The 22,239-nt window shown below is 34.6% G+C and overlaps 2 protein-coding genes across 2 annotated transcripts; both read left to right on the forward strand.

The window, feature by feature from the left end:
• Nucleotides 1–1,075: 1,075 nt before the first annotated feature.
• LOC141596733 (cytochrome P450 76AD1-like) lies at nt 1,076–12,804 on the forward strand. Its single transcript, XM_074416979.1, is given in 3 exon segments — nt 1,076–1,981; nt 12,077–12,285; nt 12,287–12,804. Coding segments are annotated over 3 exon segments (1,470 nt in total). The 5' UTR covers nt 1,076–1,117; the 3' UTR covers nt 12,684–12,804.
• Nucleotides 12,805–19,558: 6,754 nt separating this feature from the next.
• Nucleotides 19,559–20,829, forward strand: LOC141596735 (two-component response regulator ORR10-like). The gene is made up of 2 exons (XM_074416980.1): nt 19,559–19,927; nt 20,046–20,829. The coding sequence occupies exons 1-2, from the start codon at nt 19,837–19,839 to the stop codon at nt 20,399–20,401; spliced, it is 447 nt and encodes a 148-aa protein (XP_074273081.1). The 5' UTR covers nt 19,559–19,836; the 3' UTR covers nt 20,402–20,829.
• The last annotated feature ends 1,410 nt before the right edge of the window (nt 20,830–22,239 follow it).

A 22,239-nucleotide genomic window follows, 5' to 3' on the forward strand; every position in this document is an offset into this window, starting at 1 on the left:
CTAATCATTTTCTGGTTCAACTTTCTAATCGTGACACCCATCATTACGATTTATGGAAACAATTCAGCTTCCTTCCTTAAACTCTCTTTTTAGTATGATTTTTTTGGTTACGAGTTGCTTTCATTCTTATTTTTTCTATGGTTTTTTGTTTTTTTCTCTTTTGTTTTTATTTTCATAACCTAAATATGTTCATAATGATGGATGTTTTCTTACACTATCACGATGCAAAATTCATTCAAAATATACAATAATAACACTATTATCCAATTGATAAATCAAGACAATATAGGAAACCCGTGCAAGTAAGTGTTTCAAGTAATTAAGTTTATAACCAAGTCCTTTTTAATTAATAAACATCCCCAACAATGTTTTGGAAGCTCAAATATTCAAGACTATATTAGGTTACCCGTATGCATCGAAGAAACCATACTTACCATAATAATTAGAGGTGAACCAATATTATAACCCGTGCAACGCACGGGCACAAAACCTAGTATTCAATGAAAGATAGTGTAGGGTTTTCAAAATCTCAAGACCACTCCGATAATATCACATGATAATAATAAAGACAATTTTTTTTGGTATTTCCTATGCAATTTGACAAGTGATTTAATATGTATTTGACTCGTCTTAACCTTAAAAGACGGATAGTATCAGTCTTAAATGAAAAATGTGGGTGTAATAATATGTGATTGTAGATTTGTACTTCACTTTAGAGTATATTGTTTTTTTTTTTTGTATTGACTAGCAATATTCCCTATTAACAGCTGTGCAATCTTATTCGAGATATTGAAGACAATTTAATGGGTACACCCCTTTCAAGTTTGAGCTTTTAATTCGTAAGAGTCAGGAATCGAACTCATAACCACTTATTTAAGATATGAGAGCTCTTACCATTCAAACCAACCATCTTTGATTCACTTTAGAGTGTTGTAACATGTGGTTGAAACGTTGTAACATAATCGTGCGCAAATCCGCAACTTATCCTCTCGGGCCAGACTGTCTACACATTACATCAACATAATTTAGCTCATATATATATATTATATTGTGTCAACATTAAGGAACTACGTTTGTCTAAAAAAAACATTAAGGAAGTAGGAGTCCTACACCAATAATGGAATATTATTACACCATAACTTTTTCTTTAATTGTAATCTTAGCTACTCTAATAATCAAGTCAAAGCTTGGCAAAACCAAACTCCCTCCAGGACCAAAACCATGGCCTATAATAGGAAACATTCACATGCTCGGCGACAAGCCCCATCGCACTGTCGCCGAACTTGTGAATAAGTACGGGCCTATAATGTCTCTCAAGTTAGGAACCGTGACTACCATAGTCATATCATCCCCGGAAATAGCCAAGGAAATGTTCCTCAAACACGACTTAGCCTTGTCTAGCAGGATGTTTCCGGATTCTTCAAGAGTGGCAAACCATGATAAGCATTCCATGGTTTGGCTCTCTGTCGGTCCGAAATGGCGGACCTTTAGGAAAATCCTCATGGTCCAATTGTTCACTAACCAACGACTCGATGCTAGTCAAGGTTTACGGCAAAAAAAGGTTAATGATTTGGTTGAACATGCACGATTGTGCTGTGAAAAAGGGTTGCCTGTTGATATAGGCAAGGCCGGGTTTACGACCTCGTTAAATTTGTTGTCCAACACGTTATTCTCTATGGATATGGCGAGCCATGACTCTTTAAATTCACAGGATTTTAAGGATCTTGCTTGTCGTATAATGGAAGAAACTGCGGCGCCAAATGTTTCGGATTTTTTCCCAGTACTTCGGCACTTGGATTTACAAGGCATAAGGAAAAGAATCAGGGGTCATTTCGAAAAAATGCTTGGGATATTTGAGAAGATCATTGATCAAAGGGTGAAAGATAAGAGTGATGATGCACAGCATGATGTGCTAGACAGTCTTCTTCAGCTTATCAATGATAATGAGTTGAGCCTTGATGATGTCAAACATTTGTTATTGGTATGAATTACTAATTACTCTTTTCGTCTTTGTCATTTGTTTATCTATTTTATTTATAAGTGTTACATTTATTTGTTTAGCTTAATACTCCATACGTCTCCTTCAATAATTATCTATAGTTTTTGGAACAACACAAATTTTCATTTAAGTCGCTTAAAACGGGTCAAATACATATCAAATCATATGACAAGTTGCCTAGTAAGTACCAAAAAAAATTTCTTTGTTACCACTATGTGGTAGTATTTGAACCATCAATTGGTCTCCCTTGTGACGGGTTACCATTTGTGGCGGATATTTTGTGAGATAAAATGGTAACAAAATGGGTTAGTGGAGAAAGGGGACCACATGAATAGTGTTGCAGAGAGAGAAAAAGTGGGTACATTGTGAGGTAAAATGGTATCCGTCACAAGCTTGTGACGGATATGTCATGTCTTCAATGAGATTTTGTGTTGAACCATTCTAAAATTTATGCCGGATACTCTTTTTCAAGCAAGACTTACGAAACAACAAAAACTAAGAACAGAAGAGGGTGATTTTGGGGCACACAAATCTTCAATCTCCCACTTGCATATTTAAAGGCCACAAAAATATAACAAAAATAGAAATAGATAGTTAATCGTTTTTTTTTTGTCTAAACCATCCGGTAATCCGAACCACATTGGGCCGACTAATCCGGATTTCGGGCGTGTCCAAGGATTACGGTATTTAAACCCCTCCCAATCGCAGTTGTGGGGGATCGATCCATGACCTTTTCCTTCCCTTGCGCAAATTTCACGCTACCACTACCATCGCGCAACCAACGATTGGTAATAGATAGTTAATCGTGAAAGTGGTGATTAACCCCCATAACTTTCATCAATTGTGAGATTAAGCCCCATAACTTACAAATGTAGCAATTAGGCCCCATAACTTTGACAAAAAGTGAAATCGAATCCAATTTTTTGATTTCCAACCAAAATTGCACCCAAAAAAATCAATTTCTTCCATTTATACAATTTATCAATACAATAAAAAAAAATTTATACATTTATAAATTGTATAAAATTTATTATAAATTTTGGAAAAAAAATAATATTTAAATGAATTACATAAAATTTATATAATTTGTAGAGAAATTTCATATGTATATATCAATTATATTAAAACTTTTAAAAATATTTATCTAACAATTATGTTAATTAATAAAATACATAAATACTTTTAAAATATTAAAAATTATTTAATGTGCAATGATTATAAATATAAAATGATTTAATGTTATATTTATGTTAAAATTAAAAACAGGGTTGAATTTCACTTTTTGTCAAAGTTATGGGGCCTAATTGCTACATTTGTAATTTATGGGGCTTAATCTCACAATTGCTCAAAGTTATGGGGGTTAATCACCACTTACGCGGATAACTAATGTATAACACACCTTAAAACGAAAATAAATAACTTTTCACCAGGATCAAGGTTGTATATTTAATGGATAATTTAATCATCTCTAATTCTCTATAATCTACTTTTTTTTTTTTTTTTTTTTTTTGATGACGAGGGGGTTGAGTCCCCCCGGGCCCATGCATTCCCGCACCACCACATGGACCATGTAAGCCACCCCCTTCTCGGGGTTGCGATGTAAGTGATCATCGCCCAAATTTGGTAGTCGAACCCGAGACCTCTCAACTCCTGCATTTAAACGCAGCTTCAGGTTAACCAATTCTACCACCTGGACTAACACCCTGTATTTTCCCTATCCATACGATTGAGTCCTTGGGTTTCCGAAATAGTGTAAAATGAAGTGCTTCGAATCATTGCTATTTGACTCAGACTTGTTCTAAGAAAGTCGAGGTATTTCGAATTGTTTGTTGAAACGAATAAAGTCTGGAAAAACCTCTGAAATTTTTTCAATATTGGACCTTGGACATTGATAACAAGATCACCGACGTATTCAAAATTTAATTGAGTCGGTCGAGTTTCCAAAACTTGATTACTTCGTATTATGAAATGAATAAAAAATGTATAATGTATTGTCTATTGATTAAGAATGTGTGTTATCCAGATGCAAAAAAAATGTTTGGTTGTTGTTCAATGTAGTAAATTTTGAGAGATAACGCGGTGCATAATATCTTCAGTAAAAAGAGTCAAAACAGTCAAACTCATATGCCTTGTCAAAACACATGAATTATATAATTGATGTGAATTGAAAAAAAAGGAGGTTGTTTGATTATCCTAAATCATATGAAATAAAATTATCTTGGAAATTCGATCACTTTTTTTTTATAATGGAGGAGGAAGTTGTTTAGCTAAGGCTCCGTTTGGCAAGACATTTCAGGTACCTGATTTGGTCAAAGTAGTTTATTTGACCAAAATTCCAGGTACCTTATTTTTTTGTACGCGTTTGGCAAGTAGCTTATTTAACCAAATAAGCTACCTGAAATGAAATGCTACCTAGAGTAGCATTTGAGATTTCAGGTACCTGTTTTGATTTAATTTTCCGTTTTTACCCCTTAAATTTATACTATTAAATAATTATCATATCCTTTTACGCCATTTCATCAAAATCAGTTACATTTTCAGTTAGTTTGTCAAACATTTTTTTATATAATCAGCTACCTTATCAGCTCCTAATTTTCAGCTACCTAATCAGTTACTTTTTCAGGTTTCAGTTAGCTTTTCAGTTTTCAGCTATCTTATCGGGTTTCAGCTACCTTTTCAGTTAGTAAACAGAGCCTAAGTCTCCTTAATTTTGTCTTATCTACCCATGCGAGTGATATTTAAACCGTCACAAGCTTATGACGGGTCAAATAAAACTCACTTGAGTAGATAAAGACAAACCATTTATGATTCCCTAGGCTCTCTTATTTTTGTCTTATCTACCCATACAGGTGATATTTAACCCGTTACAAATTTGTGACGGATATACCCGTAACAAGGGAGACTTATTGAAGTAATTTGGAATACCTACATAAATTCCATTTTCTTACATTCAATCAAACAAGTGTTTTTTCCAATCCTATTTATTAAAAGAACAACCACAAAGGTGATGTGTCTGTGGTTAAAAGTGTATTTTTTTTTATTTATTTCTAACTAAGTGGCCCACACTGTCTACCACGTTCTCTGGTAATTTTTTTTTTTTTTTACAGAAATCAGTATTTTATATACAAAATATAAGCTGAACAAATAAACAATTAGTCAGATATGTAAATGGTCACAATAGTGTGAATTTATTTATTAGTTAACCTAATTAAAATACTCCTTGGTTATTAATTATCTACGAGTATATTATTGACTTAATTATGATACAAAAACTAACAAAATCAACAACTAAAAATAAAATAAATAAATTTAATACTCGTATATTAACGGAAAAAAACAGAAATAGAGTATAATGTCGTTATTTTAAATTTGACAAATAATTAATTATTCAGTACATTGCTTATAATAAATCATAATCTCAAACTTCAATTGAAAAAAGAAATGATAAACTTCAAGAAATTTACAAATACATACATGGTTTTAATTATTTTCCATACATATTAATTATTAATAAATTTTATAATTAACCAAATTAAATAGTAAATCGACAATTAACTAAATGAATAAAGTTCACAGTTCATGATATTTTGATGACGGGTTATTTTACTTTCTTTTCATTTAAAAAAATACACTTTAAGAAGATTAAAATTAAAAATTGACTAAAAATCAACTGGATGAAAGATTGGATCCAAACTAAAAATAAGAAAATAAAAATAATATTTTAAAAATAAATCATGTCAACACTTAAAACAATCAGATCAACCTCGGACAGAACTATAATTTTTTCTGCATGTGTTTGGAGTTGATGTACAAAGAACTTTTGTAAAACTTAAAAAAAATTGAACTTGATGTACAAAGACTCTTTGTAAAACAAAAATAAAATAAAATAGAATGAGCTATATTTCAGAATTGTGATAAAGAGCAAAAGGAAGGCATTATTGCATATGATCTTCAGTTTATCAAATTTTATTGGTAATGGTAAGAGTACAAATTCTCGTTTGTGACGGACATATCCGTCGTAAGCTTACGACTAGTCAAATATAACCCATGTGAGATAGATAAGATAAAAGCAAAGTGTCTAGGGAGTAGCATTCTGTTTTGTCATATCTACCCTACATGGTATTACTTGACTTGTCGCAAATTTGTGACGGATATACCCGTCATAAGGGAGACTTGCTGATGGTAGAATGAGAAGGGGGGAGTTAAGAGAATGAGAAATGAGAGTTTTTTTTTTTTTTTTTGTCAGAGTGAAAAAGATTGCTAGCTTAGGCTATTAACATAGCCATAGCTTGAGCAATCCTAATAATAGTACATTGAACGGTGTCTAAGAGAAAAGCAAACCATAAATCTAATAAAATTAACACCGTCTCATGACAAAAGAGACGAAAGGTGACAAGCTGGTAAAACGATGTAGAAAGGCCACGAGCAACTTCGTCCAAACCATCAGCAATACTAACAACTTCCATGAGCCAACGAGACGAGCCAGGTGCACTTACGCCACAAGAGCGTAGAAAGAAAGGAGGAAGAACGAGCTGAACAAGCTTGTCTTCAGTGGAGAAGAATCTCCTACACCGTGGTGATCGACCCCAACAGTCCAAAGACCAACGACCCAAGAAAGCAGGTAAGGTGATAAGAAAGGCAAGAAAGCTTCCCTCGACCAACCTTCCACCAATAACTACCAACGACAACCTCAACCCGCCATTATTCTTAAGATAGATTATTATGCGGGACAACAAAGGACAAAGATACAGCAAGATCGCCGTAAGGCGATTTATTAAAACTGAAAGCATTAAAAAAGTAGAGGTCATGAATAAACTGGAAGACAAAACCACCGCCTCCAACCCAAACCAACATCACAACCAAGCCCCAACAGCCGACCCGGAACACTCCTCACCAGCCCCAGAACAATCCAGACAAAGAAAACCACAAAAACTTCGACCGATCGACCGAATCCAATGTCTCAACAACAGGACATACATAAACAGACCAAGAACACCACACCCACCCGACAACTCACCACACACAGGGCCACACATGCCAACAAGACCGAAAGAGCTGCACATGCAGCAAGACAGAAACAAGGGAAGACCGATTGGTAGGGGAAGACACACCACGAAAAAACACGGCCCAACAGCAGGCACCAGGAAACCAACAAAAGACATCCATTTCACCAAACGACACCTCCCAGGACCACCACCTTACATGCAACAAGACCAAACAACGGGACGCCATTGACAGACACTAGTGACACGGAAAATGAGAGTTGAGATGGCGAGACGGTGAGATATGAGTGATTCATGAATCATGAGTAATTTATATACTAAGTCAAATAAGGGTTTGTTATAGGTAAATTTTGGCAAATTTTGGCAAATTTTGATTGTTAGTGGCCCATTGTTTAAGTATATGTATTTCACATAATAAGTGTATTGTTTGTTTAATAAGTCTCCTTTTAAGATGACATTTCCCGTCTTAGTTTAAGACGGTTTAAGTATATACCATATGTGTGTTGTGTGTATGTATAGCGAAATGCAATATATTTGTCTTATATAACAAATGATATGATACTTGGTTTATTTTAAGCTTAAGACAAAATAATGGGTCTTAAATGAGAATTTGTATTGTTTAATTTAATAAGATGTATATATGTTACCTTTGAGTATATAACTATCGTCTCAGATCAGTTATACGGGTAGGGTACTAGGGTTATAATACAAGTATGGTGATATGAGTTACATTTTGAGTTTTACAAAAAGTGTAAACAGATACAAATATTTTTTTTAATCCACATCTAAGATGGATTTGCATTATAAAATTTCACGTGCAGTTAAGAGATCAATTTTCTACTCCCTCCTATTCTAGATAACTGTCCCATTGTGAAGATGGCACAAGGATTAAAGAAAGTGAGTTTAGACCACACAAAACGGACAATGGGACAGTTATGTGAATAGACAGAAATGGAATTGAATTTGGACCACACAACACTTACCAAAAATGGACAATGGGACATTATTGTGAATAGACGGAAATGGACAATGGGACGGTTATCTGGAATAGGAGGGAGTATTAAAGATGTTTGTAATTTTAACAATAAAGTTTAGAATGTTGTGGTTGGGTGTATGTGAGGCTACTATCAAGAACAAAGAGTTTTAGTTATCACACTTAATTACGAGTATTATACATTTACATTTCACAAATTATTCTATAGGACCATTTTATGAATAAGACTAATCCATTTATAAAAGGCCCAATTAAAATAATTAATATATTTGTATAAAAATATTTTATTTTAATAACCTAATATTATATTTTGATAACTTGTACATTTAAATCTGTTCGGGTTCATCCTAAAGATATTGAGTTATCAAAATAAAATTAAAATGCAAATATAATTAACTAATAACTATGAGCTATTTTCTTATTGGGTCAGTCATATGCTATAGGACGGTCCTACAGAAGAGTTGTTGTTTACATTTATACTACGGAGTATCATGGTTTAATGGGTAATGGGCTTCCACAATGTCCATCTTTGGACAAGTCATTTTTTTGTAGTTAATATATTTTGTAAAATCAAGAATTTTGGTTTTTTTTTTTTGAATTTTTAGGTATTTTTGACAATTTTAACATTTTTATTTTTTGCCTTCAAAATTAAGAGATATTACGACATTACATTAAATTATACTCCCCATAACTAGTAAATTTAAACAAGATAAGAACTTTTTTAATGTAGTTTGGGCATATATTATAGAGTATCATGTTAACTGATAGGGAAAATGCAGATTATTTTCAAGGGTCACGGGTTAAAATATGGGTTTAAATACATATCATTTTTAAGGATCACAGGTCAAAATACGGATTATTGTTAAGAGTGATGGGTTAAAATACGGGTCAAAAAATCATTATTGTAACTATGTCACGAAACTCATAACTTCTATTATAAAGGTTACTACTTAGCCATCCCTTAGAGAATCAATTATTGGATTTTCGGTGCCCGGAGGAGAAAAGATTCTTGCATCTATTCATGAAATCCTCGAGTTGGTTAATGAGTATATATTGTCTCTTATTTCCATAAGCAATAAAATCGACGTCCAATGGTATAGTAGGGACTAGCCGTATAGGATACTCCTATAGAACTAATTAATTTTTTCGTTTCCACTTTTTAACATGGAGTATAGCAATTGATGTTGGGAAAGCGTCCTGTAAACCCGGTGCGGGAAGAATCTCACCCAACAACGATATTAGAATGGAACACACACAACGAACGTAAGTAAGGGCAAATAAAGTGACACCACAATTTCTCACGTGGAAACCCTTCTCAACTAAGGGAAAAACCACGGCTCTCTCGACAAATTAATTCGCTAATAAGAAATTACAAAGTTCATAGAGTACAATCACACATTAGTATTGTCACTCCCTCTCAAACTTTATCTCACTCTTATTATCTCTAATGGATGTTGAACAGTACTCTCTTTTCGCTCCTTTAGAACAAGAAGTATTCTCACCAAATATATTAATTTGTCTTTCTATTTTTGTGTGTATAAAAACTATTAGCAACAATATCTATTTATACTAAAAGTTCTTAAAACTTCTAGCAAACCATTAATTGTTTAATTAAAAACAATTCTATAACTCTTTGTGCAATGCATGTTTCTTCTTCCAAAACGTAAACAATTTACGTATTTCCATTTGAAACATCAACACTTATTTCACCATTTAATTTTAGGAGTTTTGGGAAGATTAATCCAACAATTTCCTCCCTCGACCCAAAGCTCCAAAAATTTCCACTATTTCAGAAAAGCGGACTTTCTTCTTTACGTCGGCCTTTCTCTTCACGCTATGTCCATCCACATAGCAAATATTATTCTTCGTCTTCCTCCCTTGCACCACCAAGCTTCTCCCACGATGCACTTTGCACCATTTACCACTACCAACATATCGGTTCCCTTGAGTCGTCAACACACCCAAAGAAATAATGTTGGAACAAGCTTTGGGGACATACCTCACATTATTTAAAGTTCTTATGGTGCTATCATGGAATTTCATTCTTACACTCCCTACACCTTCAACTTTTAATTTGAGCCCATCACCCACTTTGACATGCCCAAAGTCTCCATTATTTTGCAAAGTATCAAATGATCTTTGGTCTTTACACACATGCACAGAGGCACCCGAATCCATCACCCATTTTTCTTGACATTCCACCTCATCTTGAGAAGTCAAGAATATGCCTTCATCATCACTACTATTACCACATACCATATTGGAAGAATCACCTAAATCATCAACCTTAGCCTTGCCCAACTTTTCTCTTAAAGACTTCACACTTTTCAAGTCTTCTTTCATCATTGGACAATTTCGTTGAATATGGCCCATCTCATGACAATAGTAGCACTCTACACTATCTATGTCCCTCACGCGCGACTTCGATTTATTTCTTTGGCCATTTCCATGTCTTTGTGATCTTCTCCCTCTTTAACAACCATCTGCCACTAGCGCCCCATCACTCGATGATGCATCTCCATCTATTCTTGCCATCATCCTCTCATTTTCTCTTACCACCGTTATTGCTTCATCCAAAGAAATTTTCTCTTTACCCACGAGCATCGTCATCACAATAGGTCTAAAACTCTTTGGCAATGAAGCCAATAACAAGAGAGCTTGCTCTTGATCCGTTATCTTCTCATCGGCATTCAAGAGTTGACACACTAGTTGGTTGAATTTATTTATGTGGTCTTGCAAATTTCTTCTCCTCCATCTTGAGTTGATACAACTCCCACAGTAAACATAGTCGGTTGGTGAGCGACTTTGACGCATACATGCCTTGTAACTTCTCTAACAAGGCTCTCGGCTCCTTCTCGCTCAAAAGATTATACTTAATCTCCGGTGCTACCGCCAACCTTATCATACTCACGGCTTTCTTTTTCTTTGACTCCCAATTAGACTCACTCATTTCTAATGGCTTAGTCAATTCCAAAGCCTCATCAAGACTCGACTGGACTAGCAAGTCTTCAACTGTGCTTTTCCACACCATAAAATTCATCTTCCCATCAAACAATGGAACATGAAATTTCTCCGCCATCTTACTTACGATAAATAAGTTCCTCCCTAAATCGGAATCCCCACACCTCCCGGCCAATATACAGAACCTTCGGCTCTGATACCACTGTTGGGAAAGCGTCCTGTAAACCCGGTGCGGGAAGAATCTCACCCAACAACGATATTAGAATGGAACACACACAACGAACGTAAGTAAGGGCAAATAAAGTGACACCACAATTTCTCACGTGGAAACCCTTCTCAACTAAGGGAAAAACCACGGCTCTCTCGACAAATTAATTCGCTAATAAGAAATTACAAAGTTCATAGAGTACAATCACACATTAGTATTGTCACTCCCTCTCAAACTTTATCTCACTCTTATTATCTCTAATGGATGTTGAACAGTACTCTCTTTTCGCTCCTTTAGAACAAGAAGTATTCTCACCAAATATATTAATTTGTCTTTCTATTTTTGTGTGTATAAAAACTATTAGCAACAATATCTATTTATACTAAAAGTTCTTAAAACTTCTAGCAAACCATTAATTGTTTAATTAAAAACAATTCTATAACTCTTTGTGCATTGCATATTTCTTCTTCCAAAACGTAAACAATTTACGTATTTCCATTTGAAACATCAACACTTATTTCACCATTTAATTTTAGGAGTTTTGGGAAGATTAATCCAACAATTGAATACCGCTTCCTTCATTCAACTCCACTCTATCACTTTACTTTTTTATATTTGTCAATGCGTGTTTTACGCGGTAAATATCGTTAGCTACGTATTTGCAAAAATTATAAAAGTTAGATATTTTTAATGTACTTGTAAAGACGAATCAAACAAGATCCCACATGAATATATTTTTACTTATATATTGAGAGAAAATCGAAACTAAATGTTGACTTGTGAAAAGTGTAGAAAATGGAAATTGTTAGCGTTGAGTTGAATGGAGGAAGTAAAACTAGTACGTTACGTTCGATTGTTCCTAATTAATTGTGGTGCATCACTTGTGATTTTTGTGTTCTGGTGTGTATCAGGATTTATTTATTGCCGGGACAGATACAACCTCAAATGTGTTAGAATGGGCGATGACAGAGTTATTATGTAACCCAGAAAAAATGGTGAAAGCTCAAACTGAATTAGACCAAGTAGTTGGCAAAAATAATGGACCAATACAAGAATCTGATATCTCAAAATTACCATATATTCAAGCAGTAGTAAAACAATGAGGTTCTGTACACACTGCGCCCATTCCTAATACCCCACAAAGCCGATAAGGATGTCGAACTATGTGGCTATATGGTGCCAAAGAATGCCCAAATATGGGTCAACACATGGTCAATCGGTCGTGATCCAAATGTGTGGCCGGATGCTCTATTATTTTTGCCCGAAAGATTTTTAGGAAGTGAAGTTGATACGAAAGGAAGAGATTTTGAACTAATACCATTTGGATCAGGCAGAAGGATTTGCCCAGGGATGCCTTTAGCATATAGGATGGTGCATCTAATGTTGGCCACTCTTGTTTATTCATTTGATTGGAAACATGCTAATGGCCTAAATCCTCAAGATATAGACGTTGAGGAAAAGTTTGGATTGACATTGCAAAAGGTTAAGCCACTTCTAGCTATACCTCTCACTAGATGATCTCATGACTATTGATTTAGTCTGACAAGTTATCGTTTTGATCACTCTACACGCATTTTTTTTCTATGTAAGAGCATTATATGCATACAATAAAACATATTTCATGCTCTTATATCTTGTCTCGAAATGAGTTTAGACTCCCAAATAAAACCATTGTATACCTAGGTTGCACGGACACTCCTAATCGGCGTTCCCGTGTCGGACACGACACTCGTCGGACACACGTCAAAACGTGTCGGACACTTGTAAAGCCGTGTCTAACTTTCATCTTTTATTTCGCATGTGTCCGACACGTGTCCATGGTATTTTGAGCCGTGCCCATGGTATTTGGACACACCTGGCCTCCAAACGGAATCAAGTTGAATTTAAGTTAAATGGCGAGAATTGTTATATGGTTAAATTTGGTGGGGAAATAAGTTGAATTGGAGACAAATGATGTTATTTAGACTAGTAATGAGATGTCGAAATAGATTGATTATAAGTTGGTTTTGGTTTTGGAAATGAGAATGAGTTATAATTAACGTAAGTTTTAATTTCACTTATTTAAATTTAATATTCAATACTTTTTCAAAAATAAAATCACACATACATAACTATAGAATATATATTTTATTAAATTTAAATGCCGTGTCCCGTGTCCTAAATTTCATGGGATGTCGTGTCACGTGTCCGTGTCGTGTCCGTGTTCGTGTCCGTTTTGGTGCAACCTAATTGTATACGTACAAGAGGACTTATTATCTAAGCACCCAAAGTTGATGATATTGGTTTATGAGTTTAGATTTATGAACAATTATTCTATCAATATTTGATGTAACGGAAGATCTTCAGGCAAAGGAAAATTTTAATTGAAAATTTTGAAGTTTGCCATAGCTCTCTAATAAGGCTCTGTTTGGCAAAACTAACTGAAAAAAGTACCTGAAAAGGTAGATGAAAAGGTAGTTGAAAATTAAGAGCTGATAAGGTAGCTGATTTTTATTAAAACTGTTTGGAAACAACCTGAAAAGGTAGCTGATATTTGACGAAATGACGTAAAAGGACAAGGTTTATTATTGTTATCGTTTATGTTTTTACTATTATTTTTGTGTTATTGGCATTGGCGTTATTAGTAATAAAGTCATAATGTAATTTTTTCAATATATATGTACAAGTCTCCAACCAGGGCCGTCCCGGTCGTTTTGGGGGCCCTGTGCGAAATCTTATAGAGGGGCCCCGGTACCATTTTTATTAAACGAATAATTGAAAAAACGTATCTTAACTATTTTGAGTAATTTTTATATGACTAGTTTATTTCTCAATTTTAGAAGCAATATAGTACATAAGTATATTTCTTTTCCATTTTTCAACAACAATTAATTAGCATGGTGGTTAATTGGATGATAAAGAAGAGATGCCACCCGAGTTCGATCCCCCATGACCTTATTTTTCTGAAAATTGAACAACACATTGTTTAAAAAAATTTAACAAAATGAAACTTGAAGTGGGAATCGAACACAAGATCATTGATAATATATACCATTAACCTTACCACTGAGTCAAGCTGATTACTATGCTAAAAATACGCGCTAAATTAATTATTAACTAACGCGGATATTTCTTACGATTGGGGTCCCTTCAAGTCGGGGGCCCTGTGCGGCCACACCGCTTGCACGGCCCCAGGGCCGGCCCTGTCTCCAACATGTTTCAAAGAAAATGAGAACAATAATTAATATATCAACCATTAGGTAAAACGAAAAAAAAAAACAATATATCATCGAAAAACGTATTTTATGGATAAAAAATTAATTCTCTATTAAACTCGTACATAAGAAAAAAGAAATTAATTAAGTTGCATCCCAAATGAAAGTAGCAATATTACCGCAGATGCTTTTCATTTCCATCGACGACTCGTTCACATTTTCATTACTTGTGACATTATTACCAATGTCTGGTAGTTCTTCATCTGGTATGTAATCTGGATACTCAAGTCTTGGACTTGTGTTGAAGAAATTCACTTTTTTTGAGGCCAAGAGTGCTGAAGAATATAGTGAAACGGCAGTGGTAATTTTTTTTGGAGAACTATTGAATTGAATGAGGTTGTTTTTAATTGGTAACATTAAAGAAAAATAAGGGTAAAATAGGTAGTTAAAAAGAAATCAGGTACCTGATTTCTCAAATGCTACATGAGGTAGCATTTTTTTTCAGGTACTTTTTCAGGTCAAAAAAGGTAGTTGCCAAACACTTTAAAAAAAAATCAGGTACCTGGAATTTTTGCAAAAAAGCTACTTGAGACAAATCAGGTACCTGAAGCGTACTGCCAAACAGAGCCTAAGAATATGACCAAAATAGTGTTAAGATTGTTTCATTAATTTTAAAGAAACATTTCACTCTTAGAGTTCGCATTCTTTGTTCGATTTACTTGTTCCGCCTCGTATAAATCATAAAAAACAAATTAGTTTGCCACAGCTCTCTAAGAAGAATATGACCAAAACGTTTTCTTAATTCTGCTAATGTAATTTGTCGGTCAAACTTGCTACCAAAATATGTTAACCGTATTCTGTTAGCGCTATCTGTTGTCGTAAATTTGCTTCTTCCATTTGCCAAACAGAGCCTATCTCATATTCGTATAACATAAAACTTGTCCGACGAACAATAAACACCACACATATGATCCCTTGATTAAGAAAACAAGTACTCCGTATTCTTTCTCAGTGAGGATCATCTGTCCCATATGGTATCCCATCTCCTGTCCCATGCTACTCTTTGCTTGACACATCAACATAGGAAATAATAAATATACCATATACTCCCTCCTATTCGGAATAACTGTCCCATTTGGACAATGGCACGGAAATTAAGAAATGGAGTTAAAATAATGAAAGGTATTGTATAGGGGTAAGAATATAGGAGTTAAATAATGAAAAGTATTGAATATGATGGTTTAGGGGTGGTTGGGGTGGTAAATAAAGAAAAGAGCCAAGGGTAGGAAAGTAAAAAAACATGTCCAAATATGGCAAATGGGACAGTTATGTGAATAGACGGAAATGGCAAATGGGACAGTTATTCTGAATAGGAGGGAGTATGTGGTTTTTATGTCTATGTGTCAAAAGGAGAGAGCATGAGACAGGAGATGAGACACAAAAATGGGACAGATGATCCTCATTGATTCTTTCTACTCTTAGAAGGAGTGTTTTCATGATAAAAAAAAATAAAAACTAAAAAAACATAAGAATCAAGAATATCGTGAGATCATCTATGAAGATTTGTGAATAATTTTATAATATATTTATATCAAATTATATCCATGTATCTATGAGTCAAATCAAACATCAAAGTATGTGCTCATTTGGTTATAAATCAATAAACAGTTTAAATCTTTATTTCCTCTATACTTTTTTCCCTATATACATTTTGGATCTTTATTTCCTCTATTTTCTTTTTTTCATAAAGGAAAGAAAAAATGAGAGAATTAACGAGGCATTTGGTTGGGGGTTTTTAGTAAAGGGTAAAGGAATGGGAACTGATAATTTTCTTTGTTTTTGTTTGGTTAAGTAAATTAATGATTTCCTTTATCCATCTATCCTATTAACAACCCTCCTAAATATTCTACACTTTAAGCTATTGATAATACGGAAAAATCTGCTACCATGCATGTTATTTGGGAGTCTGGAGCTTAATTTTGTATGGGTGATTTATATGTGAAGATAGAAAGAAGTAGAAGCACTCACTCAACTTATGAGATCCAAAAAGTGGCGATCGATCCCGATCCTAGGTAGGATCTTAATTTTGTACGATCTTACGATTCAACTTGTTTCAAATTTGTTTAAAGTAGAATCTTAACCCGATCCTACGATTATACGACCCGATCCTACTTATTAACATATCAATCTTTTTAGTTACCAGAATTTTATATATGACTCTTAAGATAAATATTTATTATAAATGGGAATAATTTATGGGTACATGCTAAGATAATGGTGTTTTGAGATTTAAACACGAAATTTTAAGATATTTTGATAACACAATTATGTATTTTAGTTAATTTGTAGGATCTTACGATTCTACGATCCGATCCTACCGATTCGATCCCACTAAGCTCATCGATCCAAAATAGGATCCCGATCCTAACAACATTGGTTAGTGGTAATGCAGAGTCTGCCCCTCCCTTAAAGTGAAGCGAGAATACACTTTTAAGCACAAGGGAGGTAAGAAAGAATCTGGAAGTTCTAGTAATTCCGAATTAGCTTCTTTACAAGGTTTTATGAAAGACATGAACGTTCATCTTTCTACCATGGCTAATGTAATGTCCCGAGCTGATGAACGTAACAAGAAATAAGCGAGAAGAGTGAAAATGTGCTAGATGTATTACTTGCTTTGGAAGGTATTACTCCACAACAAGCTTTGGAAGTAACTCCGATTTTGACGGCCCAACCAAATAAGCTCATGATTTTCTTCAAGTGTCCTAATGAATTGAAATGCGTATTTGTCAAAAAAAATTTGCTTAAAATGATGTCGATGTTCGAGTCCTTGAAAAACTAGTAGTTTGAACTTATATTTTTTTTTTTTACTTTTGAACTTTTTTATGTTTGTCACGTGGAACAATGTTTCGTGTTTTAGACAAGAAGTAATATTTTGCGTTGATGAATCGAGTTATCTCGAAAAAAAGTTCTATTAAAAAAATATGTCCTTTAATTGAAAAAGTTGCGTAATAAAAAAAATATTGATTAATATAAAAAAAAGTCGTTGAAAAAAAGTAACCAAAAAATAACAAAAAAAAGGGTAGAAAAAAAATGGGCAGGAAAACGTAGTTGGAAAGACGTAAAAAAAACGTATGAAAAAAAATTCTTAGAAGAAAAAATCGTAAAATTAGATTGATTCCTTTCTTGAACAACCAAACAACCACAAGGGAACATGAGGATAAACCATTCCCTTACAGGATCATAATCAAACAACAAGTTTAATTCAGGGTAGTTCTATACCCGGTAAGTCTCATGAGAGACCGTCTCCCACTGAATTAGTAGGAGACATAACCGGAAAAAAAAGAAAATCAATAACTTCCTCGTCCCACCATATTAAAGATATCTCCATAATGCTACTAAGAGATTGTCTCTCTAAGATTTTTGTGTTCTATACATTTCCCTTTATTGATTTCATTCTCTTTTCCTTTCCTGTATCAACCGCCTCCCAAATAAATCGTAGGTCTCATGAGAGACCGTCTCCCACTAATTTAGTGGGAGACAGGGAAAAAAAATCCAGTGAATCCCTCATCTATCATGTGAGAAATCCTTCACCCCATCATGTGAGAGATTCTCTCAATAACGCTATTGAGAGACCGTCACTCCAAAATTATTGTGCTAAATAAAATACTGTAGTAAGTTTTACTCGTACAAAAATTAAATCCTGACATTTGAACATGCACTCTGCAGTCCACACTCAAGGGAGGACCATGTTTGGTCGGTAGATTTATTGCCACACAAAATAGAAAGGTCAAAACACAGCGATGCACAATCCAAGACAATCTCCTTACTATTCAAGGCCACCAAATTCCAAAACATTTCATAACCCCCATTAATTGACCAGTTTGAAAGAAAATGCGAAAAATATACTCCCTCCCAGTCGTCATAATGTTCCCCTTTGATAATGGCACGATATTTAAGGAAAATTATTAAAATAAGAGTAAAAGAGTTGTGTGGGGTTGGTGATAGGAGAGAGGGATGAATTATTAGTAGTTAAATAAAGAATTGTGGGGCCAAAACATAAAGGAAAGTTATAAAATAGGAGTAAAAGAGTTGTGTGGGGTTTGGTGATAGGAGAGAGGAATGAATAAAATAAGAGTAAAAGTTTCTAAAAATAGAAAGGGGAACATTACTTGAATAATCCGTTTTGGGAAAGAGGGAACATTATAGTGACTGGGAGGGAGTAATACGGAATTCTTATTCATGTGTTGAGACAGATATATCTGTTTAAAATGAAAACATGTGAGTAAAATGGATAAAATAAAAATAGACTGCATAGAAAAAACAACATAATTTATCTTAGAGTAAATTATCAAAAACTCTCTTTTAAAATACGCTTTTTAAAATTTACTCCCTTTTAAAAAAAAGTTTAAAAATTACACCCAAAATATTGCAAAAATTTAAAAATTGCTCCCTAACCTATATTTTTGCATTTTTATGACAAAAATGCCCCTCATTTTTTATTTCTCATATGTTTATCGACCTCCATTACAACTCTACCCACCTTTCTACCACCCAAGGACTCCACGGTAAACCACCACAATCCTCCACCCAAAATCCACCATCATATTCGTTATATGAGAATAGAAACTTAGGGGCATTTTTGTCATAAAAATGTAAAAATAGTGGTTTGGTAGCAATTTTTAAATTTTTGCATTATTCTGGCCTTCTGGGTGTAAATTTTTTTTTTTTAAAAGGGAGTAAATTTTAAAAAGTGTATTTTAAAAGAGAGTTATTGATAATTTACCCATTATCTTATGCAATCAAGTGAGGTGATATTTAGTCCGTTTTAATGCTAAGTTTGTAGTTTTATTGATAAGGAGACTTGCAATCTAAATCAATCTCGGATTAAGTAAAGTTAATGCAAATCAAAGATTGTCCCCACAAAATATTTAAAAAAAGTAGACAAAATAGATCATCAGAGCATCCGCAAAGGTGGGGAGGTGCCTCCCCATATGTCCTCTCTCTCCTCATATGGGGCTCCTCATTGTTGCACAAAGTTCCCCAACATTTGGGATTCCACTGTTCTTAGAGGAGTTTCCCAAAAAAAAATAAGACATTTGTATTCTTTTTTTTATGCCCTCCCAAATTTTGTGTGTGAATTGGGGAACCCCATTGTTGTATAAATGTAATTATGAAATGGGGAGGGTAAATGGAAAAGTTAGTGGAAAATGAGGTGGACGAATAAGAAAAGGAAAGAGAAGATATGGGGAGCCTCACCTTTGCGGATGCTCTCAAGATCCTCAAACAAATCAATTTCCTCAACTGTCCAAATCTCTTCATATCTTGAGTATAATTTTCCAAATCCTTTGGTATTTGGGATTTGGATTTGAATTTGAGTTCCTGCCTAAATATAAACCAAACCCATCTAACTCTTACTACCCACATTATTCTCAATTTCTCATTAATTTCCCTCTCAATTAATTTTCTTGTTCATATCAATGGATACCCAATTTCATGTTCTAGCTGTTGATGACAGTATAATTGATAGAAAACTAATAGAAAAACTCCTTAAAACATCATCTTTTCAAGGTATTTTCATTTATTTGTCATTAGTTTTATACAAATTTTACGACTTTTGTTTATACAAGAGAATTTGGGTTTGATTAAAACAGCATGATCTGACATTGTTTTATGTGTATATTTGCAGTTACAGCAGTTGATTCACCAAAAAAGGCACTAGAATTTCTTGGGAATGAATTGGGGATTAACAAGGTGAATATGATAATAACAGACTATTCAATGCCAGGAATGACAGGGTATGAACTTTTGAAGAAGATTAAGGAATCAGAAAAATTAAAGGATATTCCTGTTATTATTATGTCATCCGAGAATATCCCTTCTAGGATTAATATGTGTTTACGAGACGGTGCCGATGATTTCTTTATAAAACCTGTGCAATTGTCTGATGTTCATAAGCTTAAGCCTCATTTGTTCAAGAATTGTTGCAGCTTTCAACTTAAAAGCTTGTTGAATTTGCACCCTCTTTCTCAAGGTTGCACATAGATAATATTATGTGGGATGTGACCTGATATAATTTCCGGGTTCAGCTGGATGTCGGACTTTAAATGGTTTGGATGTACGCAGTGTCATCTTAAATTAGTCGCATTATGACAATAAGTTTATTGTCCACAAAGATGCTATTGATCAGCCCGCTGGAGTATCGAATTTCTTAAACAATGATGATCTTAATTAGATTGATCTAGAGGAATTTTGTCAATCATCCTCTTGATTATAGTACATATTAGAATGATGAGGATACATTATACATATATGGTCTCTAACAGTTATTGTCAAAGAAATAAACCTACTTATTGGTCTCCGGCGATTTTGTATACTTTTTTTCGTTGGTTGATCTTCCCACTATGTAACTTGTAGCTTGTAATTCTAAGACAATATTTCCGAATATGAGGAGGTTACATATATGCTTGTCTTGGTTGTTTGTTGTTGCTGCCATCAAGTAGTTGTAAGCTGGGTAATGATTTTGATGGAAGCACATAGATGCTGAATCAAGTTAAGCATTTGTTTGGTGGCAACATCTTATGCGCCCACCATCTTCGGCTGAGAGCCCAGGTAGGAAAAAAGCAACCCTTGAGCAAAGACGATGTGGTGAGACTAATATGGGGAAGAATCAAGAACAAGTTCCCAACGGTTGTCGGACAGGTAGTAGTCAAACACGGATTTGATGCTAAGGAAGCTGACGAGGATCCGGTTATTCTAATGGTCGTCGACCGCGCACTTAGTATGAGAGATTTCGAAAAATCGTACCTGAGGTGGTGGAAGCAATTTCTCTCACTTGTTTGAGATGGGATAAAAAACTTTGACCGCCTTAGACTTGGTCGTACAAGCAAACGCAACGACAGAATGTATAATGCTGAGATCCTTGCTCACATAAGGGACTTCCTTCCAACCCCCTTCACAATCACTTCCACTCAAGTCTAGAAAAGACATTCCCTTTTTGTGGTTAGTTATAGAATCGGGTGGTTTAACGTTGCATCCGATCATATCCAATTTCGAACTGCCAAAAATGTAGATGACCGAACCCAGAGCCACCATGGGATAAAACTTAAAAGGTATAATTGGCAAATAAAGGAAAAGGGCAATCTGACACTTGACTAGTCCGGAAATCGAGGATGTAGAACTCAGAAAGCCTGAACCCTCCTTCCTCAACTCTCGCTAGCTGCAATAATCTGGTGATATAGAACTACTAATCTTCTCCTCAATCTCCATTTTTTTCCCACACCTATTTCATGCATATTTGTAGGGTGTCCACTGTGCAATAGAAGCCCTTTTTGTGGTTATTTATAGAATCGGGGTGGTACGTCATCCAATTTCAGACTGCCAAAAATGTAGATGACCGAACCCAGAGCCACCATGGAATTATAGCCATAATTGGCAAAAAAAAGGAAAGGGCAATCTGATACTTGACCAGTCCGAAAATCGAGGATGTAGAAGTCGGAAAACCTGAACCCTCCTTCCTCAACTCGCACTACCTGCAATAACAGCTTCTCTTTCTCCGGATCTGGTGAGATAGAACTACTAATTTTCTCCTCAATCTCCATTTTTTCCCACACCTATTTAGACGAGTTTTGTCAGAATGTGAAACTGATTTACACATCAACTTCAACAAAGTAACTTTGGATGAAAGAACCGTAGAATCTAGAGGCAATCGGAGGACTCTTACCAAATCTGTAGGAACGTCTACGATTGACATCCAAAAAGGGCGGGGGACGGGAAGAAGAAAGAGAACTAGTTGAATGTGCACAAGTCTAAACAAGTTTATTTTCAGTAAACTAGCCAGCAAGACAAGAAACTCCCAGTCTCAGTAGGACTACACTAAAATT

The sequence above is a fragment of the Silene latifolia genome, chromosome 8 (genome assembly GCF_048544455.1).
Source record: "Silene latifolia isolate original U9 population chromosome 8, ASM4854445v1, whole genome shotgun sequence".
NCBI lineage: Eukaryota > Viridiplantae > Streptophyta > Magnoliopsida > Caryophyllales > Caryophyllaceae > Silene > Silene latifolia.